The sequence below is a fragment of the Nyctibius grandis genome, chromosome 17 (genome assembly GCF_013368605.1).
Source record: "Nyctibius grandis isolate bNycGra1 chromosome 17, bNycGra1.pri, whole genome shotgun sequence".
Classification (NCBI taxonomy): Eukaryota; Metazoa; Chordata; class Aves; order Nyctibiiformes; family Nyctibiidae; genus Nyctibius; species Nyctibius grandis.
In genome coordinates, this window is record NC_090674.1 from 5,631,031 (window position 1) to 5,654,429 (window position 23,399).

Below are 23,399 nucleotides of genomic sequence, written 5' to 3' on the forward strand. Positions count from 1 at the left end.
TTAATGAAACTTTCCCCAGGAGTTGGATTTTTGAGTAGGTCTCCTCCACCATCTCTCTCTGTGTGTCTCCTTGCGTGTCCCCTCCCATCACAGCTGACACTCCTCAAGCTGTCTGTGCTCTGCTGGGCTGTTTCTGCCCACGATGGGGCATTACATTGGTTTCGGAGCTGACTGGAAGCAGCTGTGATGGCAACGTGTGGTTCGTGCCTTCCTCCCCGCTGCTGAAACCTGCCCTGTATGTCCAACACAAAGCTCGTGTGAGCTCATCGCGTGCTCAGGTGTGCACTAACAGAGCACTCGGGCATGAATAATTGGTCGGTCATGCAGGTAGCAACCAGGAGCCCATGCAAGAACTGATGGGGCACTCATGCATGATGTACTTGGGCACCCAGGCGTGATGCTGCTGGGTGCTCATGCATAAATTAATTGGGTGCTCAGGTGTGATGCAAATGTGCACTCATACGTGTTCTAATTGGGAGCTCAAGTGTGAACCAACAGCTCACATGTGAACTTATTGGGTGCTCATGTGTGATGTAATTGAGCAATCGAATGTAAATTAATTGGATGTTCTTGCATGCAAATAATCAGGTGCTGTGTGTGCACTAATTGGGCCCTCATGCATAAATTAGCTGGGTGGTCATGCATGAACATGTTGGGCTGTCATGCATGTGCAAAAATGGGTGCTCATGCATGAAGGGATTGGGTGTTCTCTACAGAAACAAGTGTGGGTGAGGGATAAATCAGACAAGTCTCTGCTGCGCTCTTCTAATGTGTATAATTTGACCTCTGTGCATGCACATACCCATAAATTTGAAGCCACCGTGGCCACACCAAGATGTCCTGCTATTGTTCTACCAACATGATCTGCACTAAAGCTACGCCCAGCTCTTGGTGTGGGCTGCTGGGTGCTGATACACTGCACAGGCAGTTCAAACCTCTGGCACTTGGGGGGATGCAGAGGAAAAAAAAAAAAAACAAACAGTAAATTAGATTTAATTAATGTATAATTAATGTGCTTTCTGTGTTTTCCGTGCAGGGCCCTGGCTTTGACTCCATGACAGGCACTTGGTTGCTGCTGCGGTTACTCAAGCTGGCTAATGCAGAGCTCGGGGAGGGCTGCACAGGAGGGCGGCAGTCTGTCCGTTTGTGAGCCTTTCAATATTTTCCAGAATTCTTCTTCATTTTCTACGTCCTTCACATGTGATGTCACCTACCTCTAGTCCTTGGGCTCCTGGAAGCCTGACCTGTCTTTTCCCGTACATCCAGAGACATGGAGAGACACTTTGCATGGGTGCAGTGAGGCCATGAAAGGTAAGGGAGCTTGCAGGAGTCCTGCCTCCGATTCCCACAGCACTGACCTGCTCTCGCAGTGGCTGTGTGCTTCCCGTTGGCTAGTCTTCCCAAAAGCAGCACAGATCAATCAATCAATGAGGTTGGAAGAGCCCTCTGGAATCATCGAGTCCAACCATTGCCCTGACACCACCATGGCAACTAGACCATGGCACTAAGTGCCATGTCCAGTCTTTTCTTAAACTCCTCCAGAGATGGTGACTCCACCACCTCCCTGGGCAGCCCCTTCCAATGGCTAATGACCCTTGCTGAGAAGAAATGCTTCCTAATGACCAACCTGAACCTCCCCTGGCGAAGCTTGAGGCTGTGTCCTCTTGTCCTATCGCTGGTTGCCTGGGAGAAGAGGCCGACTCCCACTGCGCTACAACCTCCCTTCAGGTAGTTGTAGACGTGATCTGATCTATGGGTATTTTAGTGACTTCCCAGCGCAGTCGTATCACCCAGCACTGGAAATACCCCAGGACTTCCCTGTGCCACTTACAGACAGAAGCAAGAGCCACGTTTATCTGTCTGTAACACTCTCAGTGTGTGTCGGTCCCTCCTGGCTCCTTACAGGCATGAACTCGACCTCCCTTTCCTCCCCACTCCAAGCAAGTCATACGTACCGAGGGGTTTCTTTTCTTTTCCATATGGTTTCAAGCCCACCTTGGCCCGGAGCCACCGGGAGAGCGGCTGGCAGACAGCTGGGAACAGAGGGGCAACAGCAGCCGCCCCTACTGTAACTGGCAAAGGGCCGCAGCAGGATGGGAGAGGGATGCAGCGCCGGGAGCTGTCTCCCTGGAAACCGCAGCGTAGGAGACATAATGAGGAGCGTCCCTCCCCTCCAACCGCTCTTTAATTCCTTCTTCATCTTTCTTCAGAGCCGGGGGAGTGAAGAGCAGAGCGGTGGGGCAGGGTGTCCCCCTCAGCCCAGCCTATTGTGAGTTTATGACACCTACCCTTAGAAAAGCACATTTTTAACCCAGCTGCCGCTGTAACTTATTGCGATGTCTTGTTACAGCCTGGGAGAGGAGGGGGAGGGATGAGAAAGGAGGTCATGCAAAGGGTGCTGTGTGTCCCAGCAGGGACCCTCAAAAAAAATCAGAGGGGGGAAAAGACATGGGCTCCCATCTCTTCCTCATTTGGCTCTTCCCACAAGCGTGGTGTGGAAATGATGCCTAAAAGCGTGTGTGGAGGTGGATTCAAATGCAGGCGACTGATGGGGAGGAGGGATAACAGCCCCATGGAGCCAAGGTCCCCATGTCATCGCTGCTGCTGTGGCCTGGGACCTGGGTGAGAGCCTGGGGGGGGAGCTGGCTGCCCCCAAGGTGCCAACCACACCGTTCTGCACCACAGGTTCTCGTGGTGGGTGGGATGGAGGAAAAGCTGCCTTTTAAATGCTGCTCCAGAGCTCTTAGAAGTTGAAGCAAAGGCTCCTGCTGCCTCCTTGTGTGCGTTAAAGCTTTGACCTCCTGCCCAGGCAGACGGATGGGATGGCGGCACAACCAGGCTGGTGGTGCCCTCGGGTCCCTTTGCTGTCCCTTGGGTTGCTCCCAGATGCTGCAGAAAAGGGAACCAGCCGCTGCCTCTGGCAGCCCCATGCCTCCTGCAAGACCTCCTGCCCCTCCAAAAATGGAGAAGAAAGACTGAAGCAAAGCAAAACCCCCCTGCAAAATGAGCACCCCTCTGCTGTCCTCTGGCCAGGGGCACCCACCTCCTCTGGGATGGGGCACAAAGGGAGATCAAGGGCAGTGCTGACCTCCGAGCCTGGGGAACGACCTCCCTTAAGCCCAGACACAAAATCGTTTTGGTTGGAAAAGAACTTTAAAATCATCGAGTCCAACCCTTAACCCAGCACTGCCAAGGCCACCACTAACCCATGTCCCTCAGCACCACATCTACATGGCTTTTAAATCCCTGCTCCTCTCCTTTGTGGCCCCAGGGCAAATGAACCTTGGAGGTGCCTGCAGAGAGCATCAGCCCCTCGTTCAGCCTTTTTTCCAGCAATGGAGCTGCCCCTGCAGCACAGTGCTCCCCTGCCCAGCCCCATCCCTTGCCACCTCCCTTTTTGTCCTTCTTTTTTTGTTATTTGAGAAATGAATTTTTTTAAAAAATGGAATCAGTTTTCCCTTTGGGGGGGATTAGAGCCCTCGGCATTCAAGCTTCCAGCGCAGGAAACAGTGGCTTTTCTTCTGATGCAACTTGGAAAGACACGGCTCTCTGTTCTCCCTGAAAGCCCCTCGCACTGAATGACCCGCGGGCCCTGAATGAAGTGCCTCTCAATTAAAAGTTTCCCATTGATGCCGCCTGAATGAGACCTTGCTGCGGAATTCACCCTGCCTCAATGGCCCGGGCCTTCATCAAATATTAAGGGGCCAATAGATTTCCCACAATATTTGTACACCTTCCTTTGTGGGGATTTTTCCCTCCATTGAACCAGAAACCGTTAACACATCCGCTCCCAACGTGCCCCCTTCTGCTGCTCATTAGGAGCTGTGGCTGCTGCGTGCCACCCCCAGGACGGGCTCCGGGAGGGCCACCTGCTTGTGTTCATCCTCTGAAATCCCATGGAGAGAAATGGGAACGGGCAGTGATCCCAACCATCCCTTGCCTGGAACCCTGCGCAAAATACCTGGCTGGAGAGGGGGCTTTGGTGGCACCAGCCCCTGGCTCTCTGCTGGTGGTCCCAGGGACACCGGAGGGGAAAGGAGAGCCTCCCCCTTGCCAGCACAAAGGGAAAGTCCGGGGCTCCCCTTCTGCCCCGGGGACAAAAGCTCTGGGACACTTTAAGGGGGCCTCGGTGACAGCTCTGATTGTTGCAGCCCTGTGGCAGCAAGGCTGCCCCCACCCCTATTAATGATGTTAATTAGAAACCACGCAGGGCAGCCTCTTGGGGGATGGGGGTGAGGAGAGAGGGGTGGGCTCTGCATAATTTATTCTTACTTAAACTCATTAAGGGGAAAAGAGAGAGAAATGAGTGTGGGAATGCAGCGTGTGGGAGGAGAGCTGCTGCTCCGTCCCTTTCCAGCACCTCTTTCTGCCACAGGACTCACCAGAGCTAAGTATCATCCCCGCTGCCTCCCAAGGGGGGGAAAGAGGCACGGAGGAGGGTGGCTGAGGTCGTACAGCAGGTCTGAGAGCTGAACCCAGGGTGTTTGCATCTCCTCACACCTCCTCCTTCTGCCGTTTTCCCCCGTTAATCCGGCGAGTGGGATTGAGCCCCACTGAGCCCAGCACCAGGCAGGGCAGGGCTGGGCCATGCCCCTCCATCACCAGCAGCACTGGCGAAGTTCTGTTGCTTCAGAAAGTCCTCGCAGAAGATGTTGCTCTGCTGTTATCAGCAAATTATATGAGACAGATGTTGGGAGGTGCCTGTCCTTGCAGCCCCCTGGGATGCTGCCCACGTGCAAACCCTGGGGAGAGCCTCCACGTACTTCTGGTGCCAGGAGAAGGCTGCCCTTGCCCTGCCTTCGTGCCTCGCAGCCTCAGACTGGTAGCGATGGGAATAACCCCTTGTTTTTTGCACCTCCCAGGCTAAGCCAGAGAGAGCCCCTGCCCCGCCGCGCCTGCAAGCTGAGGAAGGGACACAAGGCATGTGGCCACACGTTATCCTTGAAGCAAATCTAGGGAAAGGACTTGTGGTGCCCTGGGGTCACCTGTCAGCACCCTCAAACTGCTCTCGTTAGCTCTCCCCTGAGCCTCACTGTTGGATTGCTGCTGCTGAGGAGTGTTACGGAGCTTTTTCACAGCCAACAGGATGATAACAATCATGTGTGGCTGCCCAGAGGGACAGGACCCTCATGACTCCCAGCAAATGCAGATGTCTGGCTTAAGTCAGGGTTAGAGTAAAGCAGAATGAGGAAACGGAATAATGATTATTTTTATTGTTGTTTTCCTTCTGCTCCTCAGCCCTGCCTGCCCCCAAGAGCTCCTTCCAAAGAAGACACCAGGAGACATAATGCCCAGGCTCAGCACTTGCCAGCTCGAGCATGAAGGGGTTGTGGAAATGAAAGAGCTTTTTACAAGGGCTCCGTGGGAACGTGACCTGAAGGAATCCGTGACTGCCTGAAGCAGAGGGACAGGGGACGCAGGCTGTGCCCTGGCAAGCTACGGCGTAACCAGGTATGTGTCAGAGGGGTGGCCGCAGCCACGGGAGCTGGGATGGCTCCACGGGAACGATGTTAATGCCAGCTGGTGTCTGGGTACCACCAAGGTGTCAGGCCCATGAGGTCTCCGGGAGGGAGGGATGGAGGATCTTGCGTGGATGGGGTGTTCAGGAGCATCTCTTTGCACTGCCCCTGCCTGCCCTAGACAGGAGGGGCGGCTGGTGTGCAGGCAGCTTGGGGCCAGCATGCAGGGCTGTGCTCACGCCTGGGGACGTGGAGGGGTCTGGCTTTCCTGGGGGTGAGGGGGAAGGAAGGTGAGGATAACATCACTGTTCCTTGAATCTGCCTTCTGGGCTGTGGTGGGGGCTGTGAAAACCATATCCCCTTATCCTCTGGAGCAGAAAACATTGCCATTCCTTCCCTCCGCTGACCTGGAAATTGTTAACATGTTCCTGCGGCCCGTGGGTCAGCAGCAGCATCGCCTGGGTCGCCACGCTGCTTTGTGCGGGGGGGAATTAGCCACCTGCTCCCCGGCCCTAATCCTGCACCCAGGGCAAGGGCGGCTCTGCCTCGCCGGGCTCTCGCACCCCGCTCCAAAAGGGTCAGTTAACCTGGGAACTGCCTTGCTCCAAGATCAAGGGGATGGGGGCTGCCTTGGGGAGGGGGGTGAGGGAGAAAGAGCAGAACAGTAACATGGAGATGGAACCAGACTGTGAGCCCTCGAGCAGCTTTCCAGCCCTTACTTGGGGCGACAGCCCTTCCCTAATGAACGAGCAGAGGGGTGGGTGCTCTCAGGGCTGCTCTCAGGAGCCCTCAAAACTTTAGCAGGACTCCAGGGGCCCTTTTCCTGGGACAATCCCAACATGAGATATGGCCAAGGCACAGCTTCTGGAAGCAGGAGGACTGTCTCCTGAGTTCTGAGCTTTGGACCCAGAGTTTTGGTTTGGCTTTAGGCAGAAAGATGGGACAACGTTCAGACTCACAGATTTCTGCCTAGGGGATTTCAGCGAAGGTGGATGGTGGGATCCCTTCAGTGGGCCCAAATCCTTCAGCTGTAACAAAGGGAATGCCTGCAGACTGGCTACAGGTTCCAGCAAGGACCTCTCTTATTTCTCAGGAAGTCAACCAGTGGCACTGGCAATGCTCTCCATGTTTGGGCTGCCCTCTGCTCCCCGGGGAGCTCTGGAGCCATCCGTGTGGGGACCACGTGCAGTTCCCCGTGCAATGTGCTCTGCATGTCTCAAGCACATGGAAGGAATCGCTCCAAAGCCAAGGGACCAAAAAAAATAGAAGGGTGAATATGAATGCCTGTGTTGAAAAAGCTTTAATCAGACCTCATACTTCCACACTTTGATGTGTTGCTCAGCCTAACCCTGGGCTCTTTGATGCAGATGGGCTGAAGCTTTGAGGGATCAGGCTGGCAGTTCCTCAGAAAGGCTTTATGGAATGGATATCCCGACCCCCACTGGGGGTGGGAGTTGTGAAGAAGGATGTCAGAGACACTTGGGTATCCCCATCCCAGTGCTCTGTGGCACCCTCAGCTGGAGATCTGCAGGTGAGACAGACTGGCCATGAGCTGTTGTGAGAAATCACTGTGTTTTGCAGGCTCTTAGAAGCACCTGCTCATTCCTCCTCTGCCACTGCACAGGCCAGCGAGAATGGCCACCAGCCAGCAAGAGCAGCCACCAGGATACAGGGACAGCCAAGATCAGAGAATACACGACAACATCTGTGTGCGAGGGGCCGCCACAGCTGCCGCTGCGCCCGTGAAAGCGCCCCGTGGCTCCATCTGGTTTGGGGACAATCCCAGCTCTCATGGAAACACATGGCTGACATCTGGGGAAAGAGGAAACGACGGCGAGGGTTGCCCCAGCGACGGCGTGTCCCTCCGTCTGGTCCCCCGCCGGGAGAGCCATGGGATCGGCAGCTCGGGGAATTCAAAGTACAAGACCGAGGCGACTGATTGATGGGTCGGGTTCAGTGGGGAGGGATATGATTAATAAGTGTTATGGCCCCATTGTTCCTGCTGTGCGGCTGTCAGGGCTGGTTAGCGCTGATGGACGCTTTGATGACTCTATGCCCATGAGCGAGCCACCAACTTGATGAATCTCAGCCAGCAGAAGACTATTTGCCATGAACCCCTTCTGCCTCCCCCAGACAATAGCGGGGCCAGCCGGCATTGTGCGGGGTGTGGGATCCGGGCTGGGTACTGAGGTCTGATCTTTCTCCAGTTCTGCAGCGCCTGCCTCTTTCCATCACATCACCCCCCTTACGGGACCACGGTCCCTCATCCTAGTTGGCAGCTGCCTGTGCCAGGGGAGGAGAGGAGGGTAAGAAATTGCAGCGCTTGCTTAGAAATGCAAACGCAGGGGCTTTCAGGCTGGAATGTCACCATGGTCTGGAACTGACAGCAAAGTGCTTCTTTGTGCCAAACATTTGTGTTTTGCAACCCAAAGTGTTTTCTTTAGGCGCTGTGCACCCCGGCGAGGGGCAGGCACATGCTATGACGATGTCTCGTGAGCTGTGCTTTAATGAGCTCTGCTGTTGGCTCGCTCTGGATGTGCAGAACCGTCATGGACTGGCCCTGTGCCTCGACCACCCTCCAGCACTCGGGCTGCTCAGAGGTGCTGGGCACTCTTTGGGACAGAAGAACGCCGGGGGCATATTGGGTCTCCCCACTGGTGGCTGCTGCAACCTGGACCATCCTTGCCAAAGACGCCCTGCGACAAGATGCCCCAGCAGGAACCTCCTTCCCAGAGCGCTGTCCTGCTGCTCTGGACAAAATGATTTCTGAACACAGAGATCAGCCCCATCCTCCTTCTGCTCCCACCTGGACAAAGCAAGCCCTCTCCTCCCAAAAGCAACAAGCAGGTCTGGGAGCGCAGAGGAGGGGATGCTCAGCCAGAGCTGATCCATCACGCTCTGTCCAGTACGGCTCATTGACTCCCCCAGTTTGTCTCCTGCTGCCCGGCTGTCCTTGCTGATGGGTTAATAAGAGGGTGAGCGAACGCCGGAGTTTCATGCAACAAAGTTTGTTTTAGAGCTGCTTTTGCTCAGGTTGAGGGGGAAGAAGTGTAAATCCCAGCTGTGCAAATCCCGGCGGGCCGCTCCTGCCCTCTGCCGGCCCTGCCCGGTGCCTCCCAGTGCCTCCCAGTTCTTCCCGGTGCTGCCCATCGCGGGCAGCCAGGACCCTGCGTTTGTTTGTATTTTAAAAAGCCCCGGTTTGGCTTAGCCCTGATCCTGCTCCGGGACACGGGGTGCTCTGCGGGAGAGTGGGCGGGCACCAGCGGGGCGATGGTAAAGAGCGGTGTGTGCCGGGGGAGTGGAGGGGGTTCACGGCGAGCTCCGGGCGTGGGAAAGCCTCATCTGCCCTCCCGAGAGTGCCCCTGCCCAGCTCTGTTCCTCCTGCTGCCCCTCAGCCCGGGGGATGCTCAGCCCGGGGGATGCTCAGCCCTGGGGGATGCTCAGCCCTGGGGGATGCTCAGCCCCCGGGGGATGCTCAGCCCTGGGGGATGCTCAGCCCCGGGGGGATGCTCAGCCCGGGGGGATGCTCAGCCCCCGGGGGGATGCTCAGCCCCCGGGGGATGCTCAGCCCGGGGGGATGCACAGCCCGGGGGGATGCACAGCCCGGGGGATGCTCAGCCCGGGCCGGGCACCGCAGCGTGCCCAGGTTGTCCTGCAGGACCTCTGTCCCATCCGTCCGTGCCAGGGCAGGGTGCCAGTGCCAGCCCGGAGGGTCTCCGGGCACCGATCCCGCAGCGTGCAGGGGTGCGGGCTGCGGCGGGGGGGGCAGCGCCGGGGGCCCCCGGTGCACCGCGGGGGGGGCAGCGCCGGGGGCCCCCGGTGCACCGCAGCTTTCAGCCACGAGAGGCCACCTTCCTCTAGCGTTTGCTGCAGCGAGGAGCCTTCCCCAGGCAGGGACCCGCCGGGAAGAAGGACGTGAGCTCGCTTGGGCAAAGGAGCAAGGGGCAGCCAGCCCGTCCTAGCCTTGGGGTTGGATGTCTCCGAGGTAGGTGGTGGCTGCCCAGGGAGGTGGTGGAGTCACCATCTCTGGAGGGGTTTAAGAAAAGCCTGGACATGGCACTTAGTGCCCTGGTCTAGTTGCCATGGTGGTGTCAGGGCAATGGTTGGACTCGATGAGCCCAGAGGGCTCTTCCAACCTCATTGATTCTGTGATCTCTGCACTGCCCAGGCAGCAGGTGGTCACGCTGCCCACTGTGCCCTGCAGGGACAAACCCACAGGAGGGCAGCTCCACCATCTCACCACTTCAAGCCCATAAACAACATGCCTTTGTGCTTAGGGGGTGCCGGAGGGTGAAGAAGGGCTTTCAGCAGAGGACCACAAGTTTGAGTGGGAACACTTCAAAGCCTCGGGGCCACCCATGGCCATCGGCTGGCTGGGTTAGCTCTTGGCAAGGAGACAGGCTGGTTAATTGGAAAGACGAATGGCCCAGGGCCCCGTGAGCTTCAGCTCACTCACAAAGGGATACTCGGCCCTGTCTCTCTCTTCCAGCCACGCAGCTGGATGGCAGCCCAGAAAGGCTCACCCTAGCGCAGGGCACTCGAGCTGGAAAAGCCACCTCCTGTCTGCGGGAAGGGAGCAGGACTGGGTGCTACGTGAGGGGCTGCGCCCTTCTCTCCCGGCAGCCGGAGCCAGAGGATCAAGGCAGCGTGACACCAGCATCCCTCTCATGTCTGGGTCTGCCCAAAGCAAGACCGGGGCAGAGTCGCTAAGCTGCTTCTGTGCACCCAGTCTCTCCTGTCCCTCAGAACCGCTGGAGAAAGATCTGAGCCGCTTGTGCTTGCCGTGGGCTTCGCTCTCAGGGAACAGCCTGAGATTCTCTTAGATGCCTGTCGCTGTTGGGTGCTGCTCTGTGGTGACCCGTCATGGGTCGTCGAGTTGGGAAATCCTGCTGGGGAGCAGAAGGAGGTTGGGTTGGTGCTCGTGCTGTGGTAGACAGCAACACTCCTGTCCTCCCAGCTCCTCCCTTCTCCTGAGATTCCCCCTGTGCCGGCATGTTAATCACTTAGGACCTGATTTCCTCGTTCCTGTCGCTGAGGCTGCACTGCAATAGCCAGTCCATAACTCAATCAGTGAGTAATACCCAAGTACTGCATCTATTATTGTTCCCCACTTGGTAAAGGTTTATGGCATTTCATTTCACAGGAGCTTTCCTGCTGCCAAAGCCTCAAGCCAGCCTTTTACTTTAGCTATATTAATTCTCCTGGGTCAGCCCTGCTTATGCTGTGGTTTTAATTGAACATTCTTTTCCTGTCTCACTTTTGCAAATTCAGCCTTGATTTTCTTCCAGGCGTTGGCTGATGCAGGGACAGCAATTGTGAGAGGGACCCACCTTCGGCGGAACCAGCTGATGGAGAGGGATGAAGGGGAAGGTCCTGATGAAAACAAGTGGCAGAGAAGTGAGGGGGACTTGACTTGGAGAGAGCTTTGTCTCCTCTGAGAAAAACCCAGCTCAGGAGGAAAGATGGGCTTGGCTTCACACTGGTTCTGACTGGAGCGGTGCTCTGGCTTGAGGTGAGGCAGGTCTTGTAACAGCAGGACACGAGAGCGATGTGAGAGGGTTTCTGAGGCCCGAGACTCGTGAGCCTGTTTCTGCTAGCACCAGCAAGCCTGATTTGGCCACGCTTGCTGTAATAAGAGTAAGTACAATTAATAACCGTGCCTTGCCAGGGAGAAGGGGATGGGTTGTGCCAGCCTTTCTCAGGCTGAGGCCAGCCCTGCTATTGCTTCTCTTGCAGCTATCAGCATCTCCTGCTTGCTGTAGGGTTATCCAGGGCACTAACGCTTTCCAAAATGGATTTGACCAACTGAATTATAAAGCCAAAACAGAGTAAGTTGCTTGCGACAAATTCTGCTTGACTTGACTATAAGCAAGCCCTGGGCAAATCTCTGGTCCCGGGCCTGAACTTTGATTTGAACTACTAAACCAAGAGCAACGAGACCGATTAGCTTCCCTTACCTCCCACCCACCGAAGCCTCTGGACTTAATACTTCTGGCTCTGGTCCATCTCTGCCCCGTTTTGGCAAGTTTTAATTTAGTTTTACCTTACTGACCATGCAGTGAGATGGGCTCAGCCCCAGTTCTGACAGCTCTGCAATACAGTATTTTATTCCTAATGCTCTTTACAGCTGTGGGAGGGGGCGAGAAGAGCGGGGAGCCCTTCTCTTAGTGGGGGCAGAGCTCCGGCGGCTGCAGCCAGCTCGTCCAGCCCCAGACACAGAGCAGGTCTGTTTACCAGGGCCTCCTTCCTGCCCAAATCTCCACCCTTGCCATTTCCCAGCAGGGCTCAGACATCCCTGGCAGAGGCTGCGGGGTCAGGGGTGCCCCCGGCACCCAGCTGCCTGCCAGGCTGGCTTGCAGCGAGGGAGCTCCCCGGGCTGTGAATGCCCACACTGTCCAGGCTGGCAGCCGACAGCATGGGCGCATTGATACAGCCAGGACGTGAGGAGCTGCTCGGTTTTAAGATCCTAGCACAGAGCTGTTCACCCTTGTAAACGGCCTGGCTCCTCAGCCAGGATTATGTGTCTGAACAAGCCCTCAGCTCGGCAGCAGCTGTTTTCCAGCTATTGCCTAACAAAGAAAACTTTTATGACTGCAGGAAAAGGACTTGGTTTTTCTGTACCAGCCATCTGATCTGAGAGCAGCGTGGCTTAGGGGCTGAGCTGCTCCTTGTGCTGGTGGTCACTCACACCCGGGACCTGCCAGCTCTGCACCACCCCGCACTGGAGGGGCTGAGAGCACCCGCGGAGCGGGGACCCGCACGCGTGGACGCGCGATGCCATCACGTGCGTTTGCCTCCCTGCCTGTCTTACCTGGCTGCAAACATTGCCAGGTTTTCACACTGACTTGGACACGGCACCGACCTGCCACGTGCTGCTTCTGCTGTTACAGAGCTGAAAGCAGAGCCTGCCTGGGGCTGCACAGTTTGGTTTGTCGTGGTGGGGGTCATTTCTTTCCCCTTGCACAGACTTCATCCCTTCCTCTCTCTTTCTGTTTTTTTTTAAAGAAACCAATTTCCCAAATGAAGTGCGATGGGGAGCAGACAGTCTGCGAGCGCCTGACTCAGATGAGCCTAATGGATGAGGCGGCGATTCGCGGCAGCACTCTGTTTAATTGAAAGGCTCTGCCTCTTGCTGCCAAAGGGAGTCAGAATGTGGTTCCCCTGACAGGTCCTGAGTAGCTGACGCGATATATGGTGGCTCAGTCCCCAACCCTGCTGTGTTGGGCTCCTTGGCTCGCCTCCTGCTCCCTGCAGCAAGCCGAGTCGCCGTGGCACGAAGGCGATACCTTGCTCGGAGCCTTTTACTGCAGCTGCCCCATGGCTCCGTGTCCACTAGACAGCCCCCTCTCCCTGCTGTGCTCCAGGACACCGGCCATGCCCTCCTCACCTCAGACCGGATTAGCGAAGGAGGTCGGAGGGGAAGGCATCTTCCTTAGTGCAGTCTACAACTACCTGAAGGGAGGTTGTAGTGAAGAGGGAGTCGGCCTCTTCTCCCGGGCAACCAGCACTAGGACAAGAGGACACAGCCTCAAGCTTCACCAGGGGAGGTTCAGGTTGGACACTAGGAAGCATTTCTTCTCAGCAAGGGTCGTTAGCCATTGGAAGGGGCTGCCCAGGGAGGTGGTGGAGTCACCATCTCTGGAGGGGTTTAAGAAAAGCCTGGACATGGCACTTAGTGCCATGGTCTAGTTACCATGGTGGTGTCAGGGCAATGGTTGGACTTGATGATCCCAGAGGGCTCTTCCAACCTGATTGATTCTGTGGTTGATTCCTGGTTGATGCTGTGCCCTGGATTTCCTTTATCATTCTGGGCCAGTCCCTTAGCGTTGCCAGTGCTTCCTAGACCAACCAGAGTGCGTACGACCACGCAGAAGCTGCTTCACGGAGCAGTTGTGAAGAGAAAGGTGTTAAAGGGGGTTCAGCTCTCAAATACCGCAGTGTTTAGGAGCAGCAGTTGCTTTGGCCAGGCTGGAAGGCAGGGGTCTGCCAAAGCCCAGCAGCAAGGTGTGCAGGGGGGCTGGGGAGAGGCAGGCTCTCTGTGCCCAGCTATCACTCCTGCTCCAGCGTGGGACATCGCACCATGCTGACTCTCCCCTTTTCCTTGGGCGTGTGCAGCTAATTTTTCTCTCCCACTCTTGTAACTTTTGATGACACCAGGCCTTTTATTTGGATTCAGCTCTTTGCAGTGCAGACAGCTTCAGGGAAAGGAGAGTTCTGGGGGCTGGGCAGGGGCACTTGGAGAGCAGGCTGCCTTCTTCCATCCTCTTTGGCCATGCTCCTGGGTACGGCAGGACCCTCAGCTGGGAATGGCTCTGGCAAATGCAGCCCAGGTGCAGCTGGGCTTTGCCTGAGCACTCAAAGCCTGGGCTGCAACATCACTGGGGAGGGGTTTCTACCAACAGCCTGCTCATCCCCTGGCCAGGAGGCAGGCAGTATCTCCTGTGCCCTCTCCATGCATGACCTGAATTAAGGAGGTGTTAAGCTGGGCACGGCTTCCCACAGCACAGAGCCTGCCCCAGCATGCTCAGCACATGACCTGCAGACACAAATATTTGATGGAGAAGGATGTCAAGTGGTGTTTGGAGTCTTGCTTGGTTTGAAAGCCTAGTGCAACACGTGGCCCTTTGCCTGCAGCACTGCGAGGGGCTGCTTGGCAGCTCTGCCTTCGGTGCCCCCCTGCCTGCCCACAGCAGCTTGATGGGCCACCAAAGCACACACAAAGCTGCAGCCTCTCCTCGACCCTCGCTGGGACAGGGTCCTCCACATTGTCTCCCATTTACACTGGGGAAAGGTAAGATAAAGAAGGGCAGTGCCTTGCCCAGGGGCTGGGTGGCCCTGCTCTGTCCCAGCAGCATCGCAGGCAGCAAGGGGTTAACTCAGGCTGCTCCGGGTGTGAGCAGAATGATGAATGCAGAGGAGAGCATTTTTTGGGGGGAGATTCAACGCCAGGCAGCATCACCCGGTGCTGGCTTCTCTCAGCTTGGCACTGAGGGGATGAAATAATTCCTGGTCATTCTATGTGTCTGCAATAAGAAATTGATTTTCAGATAGAAGAAGAAATCTTTTAAAAGCTGATAGTTTCAATGTTTTTTTAGTTTTTTCGCCCTATTCTTTTTTTTTTTTTTCTCTTTGCCCACGCTAATGGCAACAGCAACAGCTGCATTAACTGTTTTGGATAAAATTCAACACAAAAGCCTCTATCTCCCTGAGAGTCTGGTCCAATAAATCCTGCCTTTAACTATGAAATGGGTTTAGGGGAGTGTGAAAACACAAGCCTGTGGGCATTCCAGCCTGGAGAGCCTCGCTGGGCACCACGCAGACCTTTTGTCAGAGGAGCCCAGCGGAGAGGAGCCGGGCAGAGGCTTTGCAGGGGTTGCCAAGGGCCCTCTAAGCGAGTGCTAAAACCTTGGCTCCTGGCTCCTCAGAAAAGGGGGAGAAAGGAAAAAAACCGATCCCTGCATGCTCTGAATCTTAATCTCTTCTCTTTCAGCTCACACAGGGGATGGGACTGGTAGGAAGTGGGACAGCCCTGGCTGCGGGAGCTCCGGGGTTCTTGTTATTTTAAAGAGCTTGTTGCAGAGGGAAAATGGGATATTTCTCTTGGACAGGATTCTGTGAAAGAACAGGGCTGGGTTCTCAGCACTGTGTGTTTCTTGCAGTCATCATGTGTGTTTCTTGCAATAAAGCTTGGGCCAAAGTTGACAGGGAGAGAGGGCTGATCTCAAAGGTAGGAGCATCCTTCGAGTTGCCCTGGGGAAGGGTGGCCGTCTGGGGGAAGCCAGGCCTTACTGGCTTGGTCTTTAAACTGGGGAAGACTCTTTGTGTTTCACTCAGGATATTCTTCAGCTCCTGCCAACGCTGCCCCACGCACCGCCCTGGTGCCACGGGACCGCCTGTGTCCACGAGCCCATGGCAGGGGTGGGCACTGCCCCTCCATCGCCACCTCAGCGTTGAGGGGATGAAATTTTTTTACTTTATGGTAATGAAAAAAAAAAATGCTTTGGTTGCACTTTCTCTGCAGCTAATCCAATTTGTCCCCTTACTGCTTTCAAATGCCTTTTAAAGATTCCTAGCGATGTATTATAGAAATCCATTTGCTGAGATGCAGCAAAGAGGGGCTTTTTTATTTTACAGTTATTAGCGGGTGACAAGGTAAGTAACTCGGAGAAGATTGATCACCCAGCTAAGCATTTTTACTTTCTCAATTAATCCTGGCATGATTGTAATAAATCCAGGAGTGGGAGTAATTAGATGTGAACGGACCACACTTCCTTTTGCTGCTGCGTGTCAGGGGTAATGGATAAAGACATCTTTCTCTTGGAAGTGGCCTAGGGAGACGTCCAGTTAGATGGGATTTCTGGAAAGAAAGATAGATGTCAGGGGCCAGCGTTCACTTTTTCCTCAATGGAGAACAGATTTATGCTATCAATCCACATTAAGAAGACTTCATGGCTACATAGAAATCCAGCAAGGGTAATTCAATTAGCCCCATGCACTTTTTTAAGATGGGGGTTGATAATGGACCATCATTTGCCCTGAAGTTCACGCCGAATTTTCTTTCTGCTTCTTTTTTCTTTTTTTTTTTTAATTAAAAGAGTCATTGTGGTTCACTGGATGCTTTTGCCTCCAAGCTGAGAGGTTGCTAGGTTAAGTCCTAAACCACGCTGGAGGTTCACGGCCACTGAAAACACAGTGAGATGACACCTGCGTGTGTGTGCCCTGTGCTGATACCCTCTCGCAGTGCGTTATTGGGTTTTTATACTGTGTGAACACGTGCAAATCTCACCACACTTCCCTGTTTGAAAGTTGCAGGTTTAGGATCATGCTGTTGAGAAAAACTTGGATCCCAGAAGCTCCTAAACCTCGGGGAAAAACTGACAAGCCCTGAAGATGAGCTCTGAATTTTTAACTCATCGCTAAGGCTGCCATCCTGGATTGGGGAGGAAGATCGACTTCTTGACTTCATCTCTTGACTCTTATCTAGAGCATGTGACATTGCTGTTTGTTCCTTGTTTTCCCCCCCGTAACTAAGGGGAAAGGACTGTGCAGGTCGCTGCCATGCACCCACGCTGCAGCCAGTGCTGGCCACTGACCCGCGTGGCTGGTGGCCCCCGCTCCGCACAGGGACAGCACCTCTCTGTGACTCCCCCTGTGATGCTGCAGTGCCCATCATGGCAAAAAAAGCCTGCTGGGTGCTACTGCAGCATGAAGTCCCTCTCACAGAATCAATGAGGTTGGAAGAGCCCTCTGGGCTCATCGAGTCCAACCATTGCCCTGACACCACCATGTCAACTAGACCATGCCACGAAGTGCCATGTCCAGTCTTTTCTTAAACCCTTCAGAGATGGTGACTCCACCCCCTCCCTGGGCAGCCCGTCCCAATGTCTCGTGCGGGTCCTCAGACAGCGACCTGCTCCCCGGCCCTCAGCCCTGCTCCCGCCGAGGTCTCATTAATAGATTTACTTATTTGAAAATCATTATACAGGCAGACAGCCTCATAGATGTAGGATCCCAGGGGCAACTTGTTAGCAGCTGCTCCGTAGCTACATCAAGAGGTTTTTCTGACAGTACACAAAAGCCGTTTGACAACGTCAGAAACCAACGAGAGCGATTAACTTAAAAGAGAAAAGGGGAAAAAAAACCCCACATTAAAATATGTCTTGGAGCTTATCGGAGACGGAGATCCTCAGAGCAGAAAAACCAGTGGGGTGGAGAGGCAACCAGTGAAGAAATGAGGGGCCAGCCCTTGTTCCCAGAAAGAGAAGTGCTTCGGGGTCAGACGGCGGAGAGATGCTGGCATGAAACTGCTGAGTGCAGCAGGAGTGTCTGCACAGTCATCCTGAGGAGGCAATAAGTCGCAATAAATGAGAGACCGTCACCAAAGTTACTCAGCCCAGCCTAAAAGCAGCTCGTTCGCCTGTGCTGTGAGTTGTTAAAATTGGAAAAAAAATCTTCAAAGGAAGTGAAAAAAAATTACAGTCCTGTTGGAAATGTGACAGCTGCTGCTGCTGGAGGGAAGAGCCCTGACCCAGGTGAAGCCTTACCCGGGCAGTTACCTTCGGACGTGTGAGGAACGCTGCGGGCATCGCTGATGCTTGCTGAGGGCTGGGAGATAAACGGGTGTCTGGAGGTCAGCGTTGCTCAGGTGTCCGGTACTAGCGATGGTCTCACAACATCAGAGGGGTTCATGAAACCACTGGCTGCTGTAACCACCTAATTGAGAGTATCACAGTGCTCTTCTTTCCTCTCCCTCAAAATTTTAGGCCCCCCACAGAATCAATGAGGTTGGAAGAGCCCTCTGGGATCATCAAGTCCAACCATGGCCCTGACACCACCATGTCAACTAGACCATGGCACTAAGTGCCATGTCCAGGCTTTTCTTAAACACCTCCAGAGATGGTGACTCCACCACCTCCCTGGGCAGCCCCTTCCAATGGCTAATGACCCTTGCTGAGAAGAAATGCTTCCTAATGTCCAACCTGAACCTCCCCTGGTGAAGCTTGAGGCTGTGTCCTCTTGTCCTAGCGATGGTTGCCTGGGAGAAGAGGCTGACTCCCACTGCGCTACAACCTCCCTTCAAGTAGTTGGAGACTGCACTAAGGTCACCTCTGAGCCTCCTCTTCTCCAGGCTAAACACCCCCAGCTCCCTCCTGCAAGCCAGTCTTAGAAATGCCACCCAAACGCATGTGGAGGTGCCCGAAAGCAAACGGGGTGTAAGTCCTTGTCAGTCTTCCAAGATCTCTTGATTTTTCACAGACTGACGGAGCGACTTCACTTGTAAGCTCGGTCCAAGGGCCGTTTTTGCGAGCCCCAGGTTTACAATAGCTGTCTTGTAAAGAGCCCGCACAAAGCCCCGTGATGGATGGCGTTCTGTCAGTTACACAGTTTATTTATTTTGTGCACTGATTTGCCAAATAGTTTGTTTCAGTTTTCCCACAGTACTACGAGTTCCTTGGCCGGTTTCTCCTCTTGTCAGGGGGAGGTTTCAGCAGGGCGGTGGTGGAGCAGAGCGATACCATGTGGGAACGTGTGGCTCTGTGCACCTTGTCCCTAAGCGTCCCTTGGGGTGACCACGTTCCTTTGCTAACCTTTGGGTGCTGTGCTGTGAAAAAGCCACTGCCTTCTCCTGATGAACTCTATTAGACCTCCACGTGGAGGCGTGGGGGGCTCCTGTGGCACCTCCACTAGAAAACCTACAAGGCTGAGTAAATCCACTCAAAGGACTGACCGTACAGGGGTAAATACATCAGAAAAGCCGGTGAAATCCATTTTTCACCGCTTCACAGCTTTGAAAGCAGATGGCGGGGTGGGGCTAGATGGAGAGAACTAACAAACAGAAAATAGTACAAACACAGAGTAAATCATTCTTCCCCCCTCCTCTTTGCAAAGTGTGAGAGCAGAGAGCTACCACCTGGGTTTTCCCACCTTGAACAGAGGTTGTTTCTGTGATTTGCAGCTGAGCAGCACTCGAGGAATACAATAAAAATTAATAATTAAAAATAGCAAAAAATAATCTGCCAGGCACTGAAATATTTTTAGCTGATTGCTCGAGTTTATAATAGCAGCAGCGTAATAATGGAGAACTTTGTGTTAAACCTCCGCTGTGTAACAGTGACGACTGCGGAGCCTGGACCCCGCGTCGCTCTTGGCTTGTGATGGAGTCTTCCCACCCCAGCTGAACGCTCTCCCTTGCCCCTAATCCAGAAACTATACGTTTTGGTGAAGTTTTTCAGTTGGCACAGGCAGAAAATCTGACATTGGGTGTCCTGCTTTGGGTCCCTTTGCCCTGTGGCACCTTCTTGTCGCAAAGGAAGAGCACAGGGACCCATTCCTCCCTGGGGTTTCTACGGGAGTGCTGCAGCAGGGTTGGAAAAGTTAAGCCCTGCCAGGTTTCCTGCTGCCCTGAGTATGTCGTGGGCCACTTTCTTCTGAAAAATCACCTCTCTGAAGTGATTAAACACTGCATGCTTGTGAACAGGCAGCCTTCCTTTGGTGCTGAACTGGGAGCTGAGTTTTATGGGACAGAAATAGAAGCTTTGAGCAGAAAGGGGACCTGGGAGAGGGCGCGGGGTTTACAAAGAACAGCCCCAGTGTTAAGACCAAAGTCACCGTGGAAATGCCAAGTGCACGGTTTAAGGCAGAATATGCACAGTGTGCCTTCCCTGTAAAACCCACAGCCGTTGTGGTATCTCCAGACAGATTTATGTGATCCCTCGTATGTCATCCTTTTTGGAGTAGAAGGTAGGCTCGGACAGCATTTTGAACACTCAGTAAGATTAATTTATTCCTGCCTTGTAGTTCATTTCTGTTTATGTTTCAGGGGAGAGAAAAAAGGGATTAGCACATAACAATTGCAGGCTCAAGCAGCACTGCTCAAAAACACAGAGGACAGGCAGGATGGATGGTCATCTGCAGAGCCTTGAAACGCAGGGCAAGACGTTGTAATGAAACATGCTCATCAGAGAATGACATGGGCACGTCATGTCCTTTACTGGCATTGGCGTGGCATTGGCGTGGTTAAACTTCACGGGGTGACTGGTAATTCACTGGCAAGGCCCTGGGTCACCAACAGGACTCGTTTAGGGCCATCAAGTAAAACAGCCTTGTAAAACGCCTCCGGGGGATGGCTAATTTATGGAGGGGAGAAACAATATCCCTCCCCTGGTGCCACTTAACTTTTCATTTTATATTTGCAGTAATTGCACATGACATCTGGAAAAATTGCTGTCCAGTCCCTGGAGAAAGCTGGGGCAGGAGGTCGCAGCGCTCCAGGGGTGGACACGGGCCATTCCAGGGGAGGGTGGCTTTGCTGTGGGACGAGGTGTGGGAAGCCCTGGGGGCCATCTCCCCCTGGTCACTAAGCAGGGATGGACCCTGTGTGGGGGACACTGTCCCACGCCGGAGCACCTGTGGGAGCTCTGTGAAGCCTGCCCGTGCCTCAGTTTCCCCAGAGGGAAACCAGGAGCATCCCTGGCTGCAGGCCCCCCCCCGGCAATGCCAAGGGTGAGCTGGGGGTGTCAGGGAGGGACGTGGGATAGCGCAGAGCCCCGACCCCCTCCCGCAGCTGCACCGCGGCCCCGGGGCTGCGCTCAGGGCGGAGCAGGGGGGCTCTCCCCGGCCCCCCCCCCCCCCAGCCTTGAGCATCCCTGGGGGTAGGGGATGCAGGGCGGGGGACCCCAGGACAGAGCCGGAGACCCCGGGACAGGGCAGGGGGGGGGTGTCAGGCTGCCGGGGGGGGGTGTCAGGCTGCGGCTCAGCTGCGGTCCCTACACCTTTAAAAGTCTCCTCACGTTGGCTCGCTGATTACCCATTAACCCGCTGCGAGCTGCCTTTCCTGGGGGTGGCGTTCTGGGCAGCGCTGCAATAAGAGCCGGCAGCAGGGCTGACTGCCTCCTCTCTCTTCCCCTCGCCCCCCCTTCCTACTCTTTCCTTATCAGCAATTCAGATTGCATGCAAATCTACGGGCTTTCTTACAGCGGGCAAGGCAGAGGAGCGAGCGCTTCTCCCCGGCCGCGGCTTCGGGGGAGAGATATCTCCTCCTCCTCCTCCTCCTCCTGGGATTTTCTTCCTTCTCCCCTCCCCTGCTCTCCCCTCCCCGCCTCCCTCCCTCTCTTTCTTTCCTCCTTTTCACCTCCCCGAACAAAAGTAGCCCTTTTCTCCGCGCCAGCCCTGCCTGCAAGCGGGCTCGCTTTGTCTGCCCGCTCCCTCGGGGTGCCCGGGCCGGTGGGGGCTATGGGGGGGCGAGCCGTGGGTGCCCGGGTCTTACTGGTGCTACTGGGGCTGGCACTGGCTGGTGGAGGGGGGGCGACGTGCCCCGAACGGGAGCTGGAGAGGAGGGAGGAGGAGGCCAACGTGGTGCTCACGGGCACGGTGGAGGAGATCATGAACGTGGACCCCGTGCACCACACCTACTCCTGCAAGGTAAGGGGCGAGGGGGGGGGACTCGGGGCCCCGACGAGGCGCCGGAGCGCATGTGGTTTTTATTGTATGCGCTGGAGCTTTGGGGTGTAATTAGGTATTTTTAGCCTGCGGAGTGTGGCTCCGCGCTGGAGCTCCCGCAGCTGGGGCGAGGGGAATCTCTCCAGGTTGCTTTTTATGGGCATTTCCCTCCTTGTGGTGATGCGGAGCTGACTCCCAACTTTCTGCTCGGGCAGGGTTTAGGCTGCCGGGAAGGTGTTGGGAGCCGCTTTGCTGGCTCTACCCGTAGCTCCCTGTTTACTTTAGCAGCATTTTAAGTTCCCCTAGCCCAAGCTATTGTTTAACTACGAATCTGGCCTCTGGCTATGGTTTTTTTTTTTCCCCTCTCTCCCCCCTAAGCTGAGAGACGGTGAAGTACTGAGCAACCTGAAATACCATCCGCCTGGTTGTCAGAAAACGTGCTGTATGGCTTAACCCTTGCCGGGGCAGGCATCTTCCTTGTGAGGACATGCTGCTACGTTGCCTTTTCCTCTTCTCCCCGTCCCCTCCTCTGCCCATCCTTAAAAAATACTGCGGTTCCTGCTGTGGTTAGTGCTAAGCAGGGCCTGGGGTGATGTGCAGCAGCGCGTTGGTGGGACAGGTCTACCGGTGCGGAGGAAGGTTAACTTTACACCGTGGTGTTGCCCTCTGTTCTGGAGCATCTCTCAGCTCAGTAAAGTAGTTGAAAGCTTCTCTCCGTCCAGCTGGTGCCCGCTGCTTCACGCTTGCCTCCACTGCTGCATGGCACAATCTGTACCCTGCTCTTGTAAATTAGATCACAGACCCTCCAGGCTAGCGCAGAGACCGTATGTTTGCAAAGTGTCTGGCACATCCTGGGTGCTACGGAGAAAACTAATGAGCTGCTGCGAGCAGCCGGTGTCCTGCGGCAGCTTGGGGCACATATGGCTGAATGGATGTGGGCCACCTGATGCTGGGGCAAGGGTGGTCCAGTGAGGCTAGTGACGAGGCAGAAATGCTCATCTAAGAAACGGGTCTCTTTCACTGCAGACATGCAGCAAGGTGTCTGGCTAGCGTAAAATCCAGGCTTCATCTTGCTGCATCAGACAAGACTCTGGGCCAGGAAAAATGTCTTTCCTGTGATGGCAAACCTGCTTGCTCAGCAGCTCTGCCTTGGAAAGGGTGCAATGAAGTCCGAGTAAGAGCAGCGATGGAGCGACATGTGGGGAGGAACCTGGTCTGCAAGTGGTGGCTTTATTTGAGACACAGTTTGCATTGCTCAGCTTGGGAAGAGGGTCTCTTGCCCACCTTTCCCTGAGCCATCCCAAGCGATGCTGAGGAGCAGGGTTGTGCTTTTTCCTCTGGAGTTAACGGTGGGATTTTGCTTCTGCCGATTACTAGTGTCATAACAGCAGCTGAAGGCCAGAACCTGCACCCAAGGTACCTTTCCAGTCCTGGAGTCCTGTAAAAGAAAGTGAAAGGAGAAAAACCTTCTCTCCTACCCTGCAAGTGCCCGTCCCATCTCATTGTGGCAGTGCTGCTGGCTCTCCTGGTTACGCTGTGACACTTAGTAATTTTCATAGAGCTGTGGTTCTTCAGTCCCTTTATCTACACGTCAGTCCTTTCTCTGTAATTTTTAGTGGTCTGTTCATAGTGTGTTTGCAGGAAAAAAGCTTTGAAATGGGGTGTCTTCAGGACCTGAAAGCAGATAAGCCTCTCCTAACCGTGACTTAGCAGGGCACAATGCTCGTGGCTTGTAGATGTGCAGCTTTGCAGCAGCTGTTGGCCCGTTTCACTCAAAGATCTCTCAAAGTATCAAAACTGCTGTGGATTCTGCTGATGCTGGGTTGCAGGGTCAGACATACTTGCATTTTGGTTTGGTTTGCTTTTTACCAAGCACCTAGATCCCAAAAGGGTGGTTTTGGCATTGAACCTGACCTCTGTCTGCTGCCACCCGTGCAGCGACCCCGGTGCCCCAGAGAGCAGGAGCGAGCCAAGGTGCAGAAGGGATCTCGCTGGTGAGAA

At 54.8% G+C, this 23,399-nt stretch overlaps 1 protein-coding gene across 1 annotated transcript in view; it reads left to right on the forward strand.

Moving 5' to 3' along the window:
- The first annotated feature begins 20,909 nt into the window (after positions 1-20,909).
- Positions 20,910-23,399, forward strand: part of AGRN (agrin) — a 105,531-nt gene continuing 103,041 nt past the window's right edge. Inside the window, 4 exon segments of the mRNA XM_068414456.1 lie at positions 20,910-20,933; positions 20,935-21,092; positions 21,094-21,186; positions 21,188-21,380. Coding sequence (XP_068270557.1) covers positions 20,910-20,933; positions 20,935-21,092; positions 21,094-21,186; positions 21,188-21,380 — 468 coding nt within the window.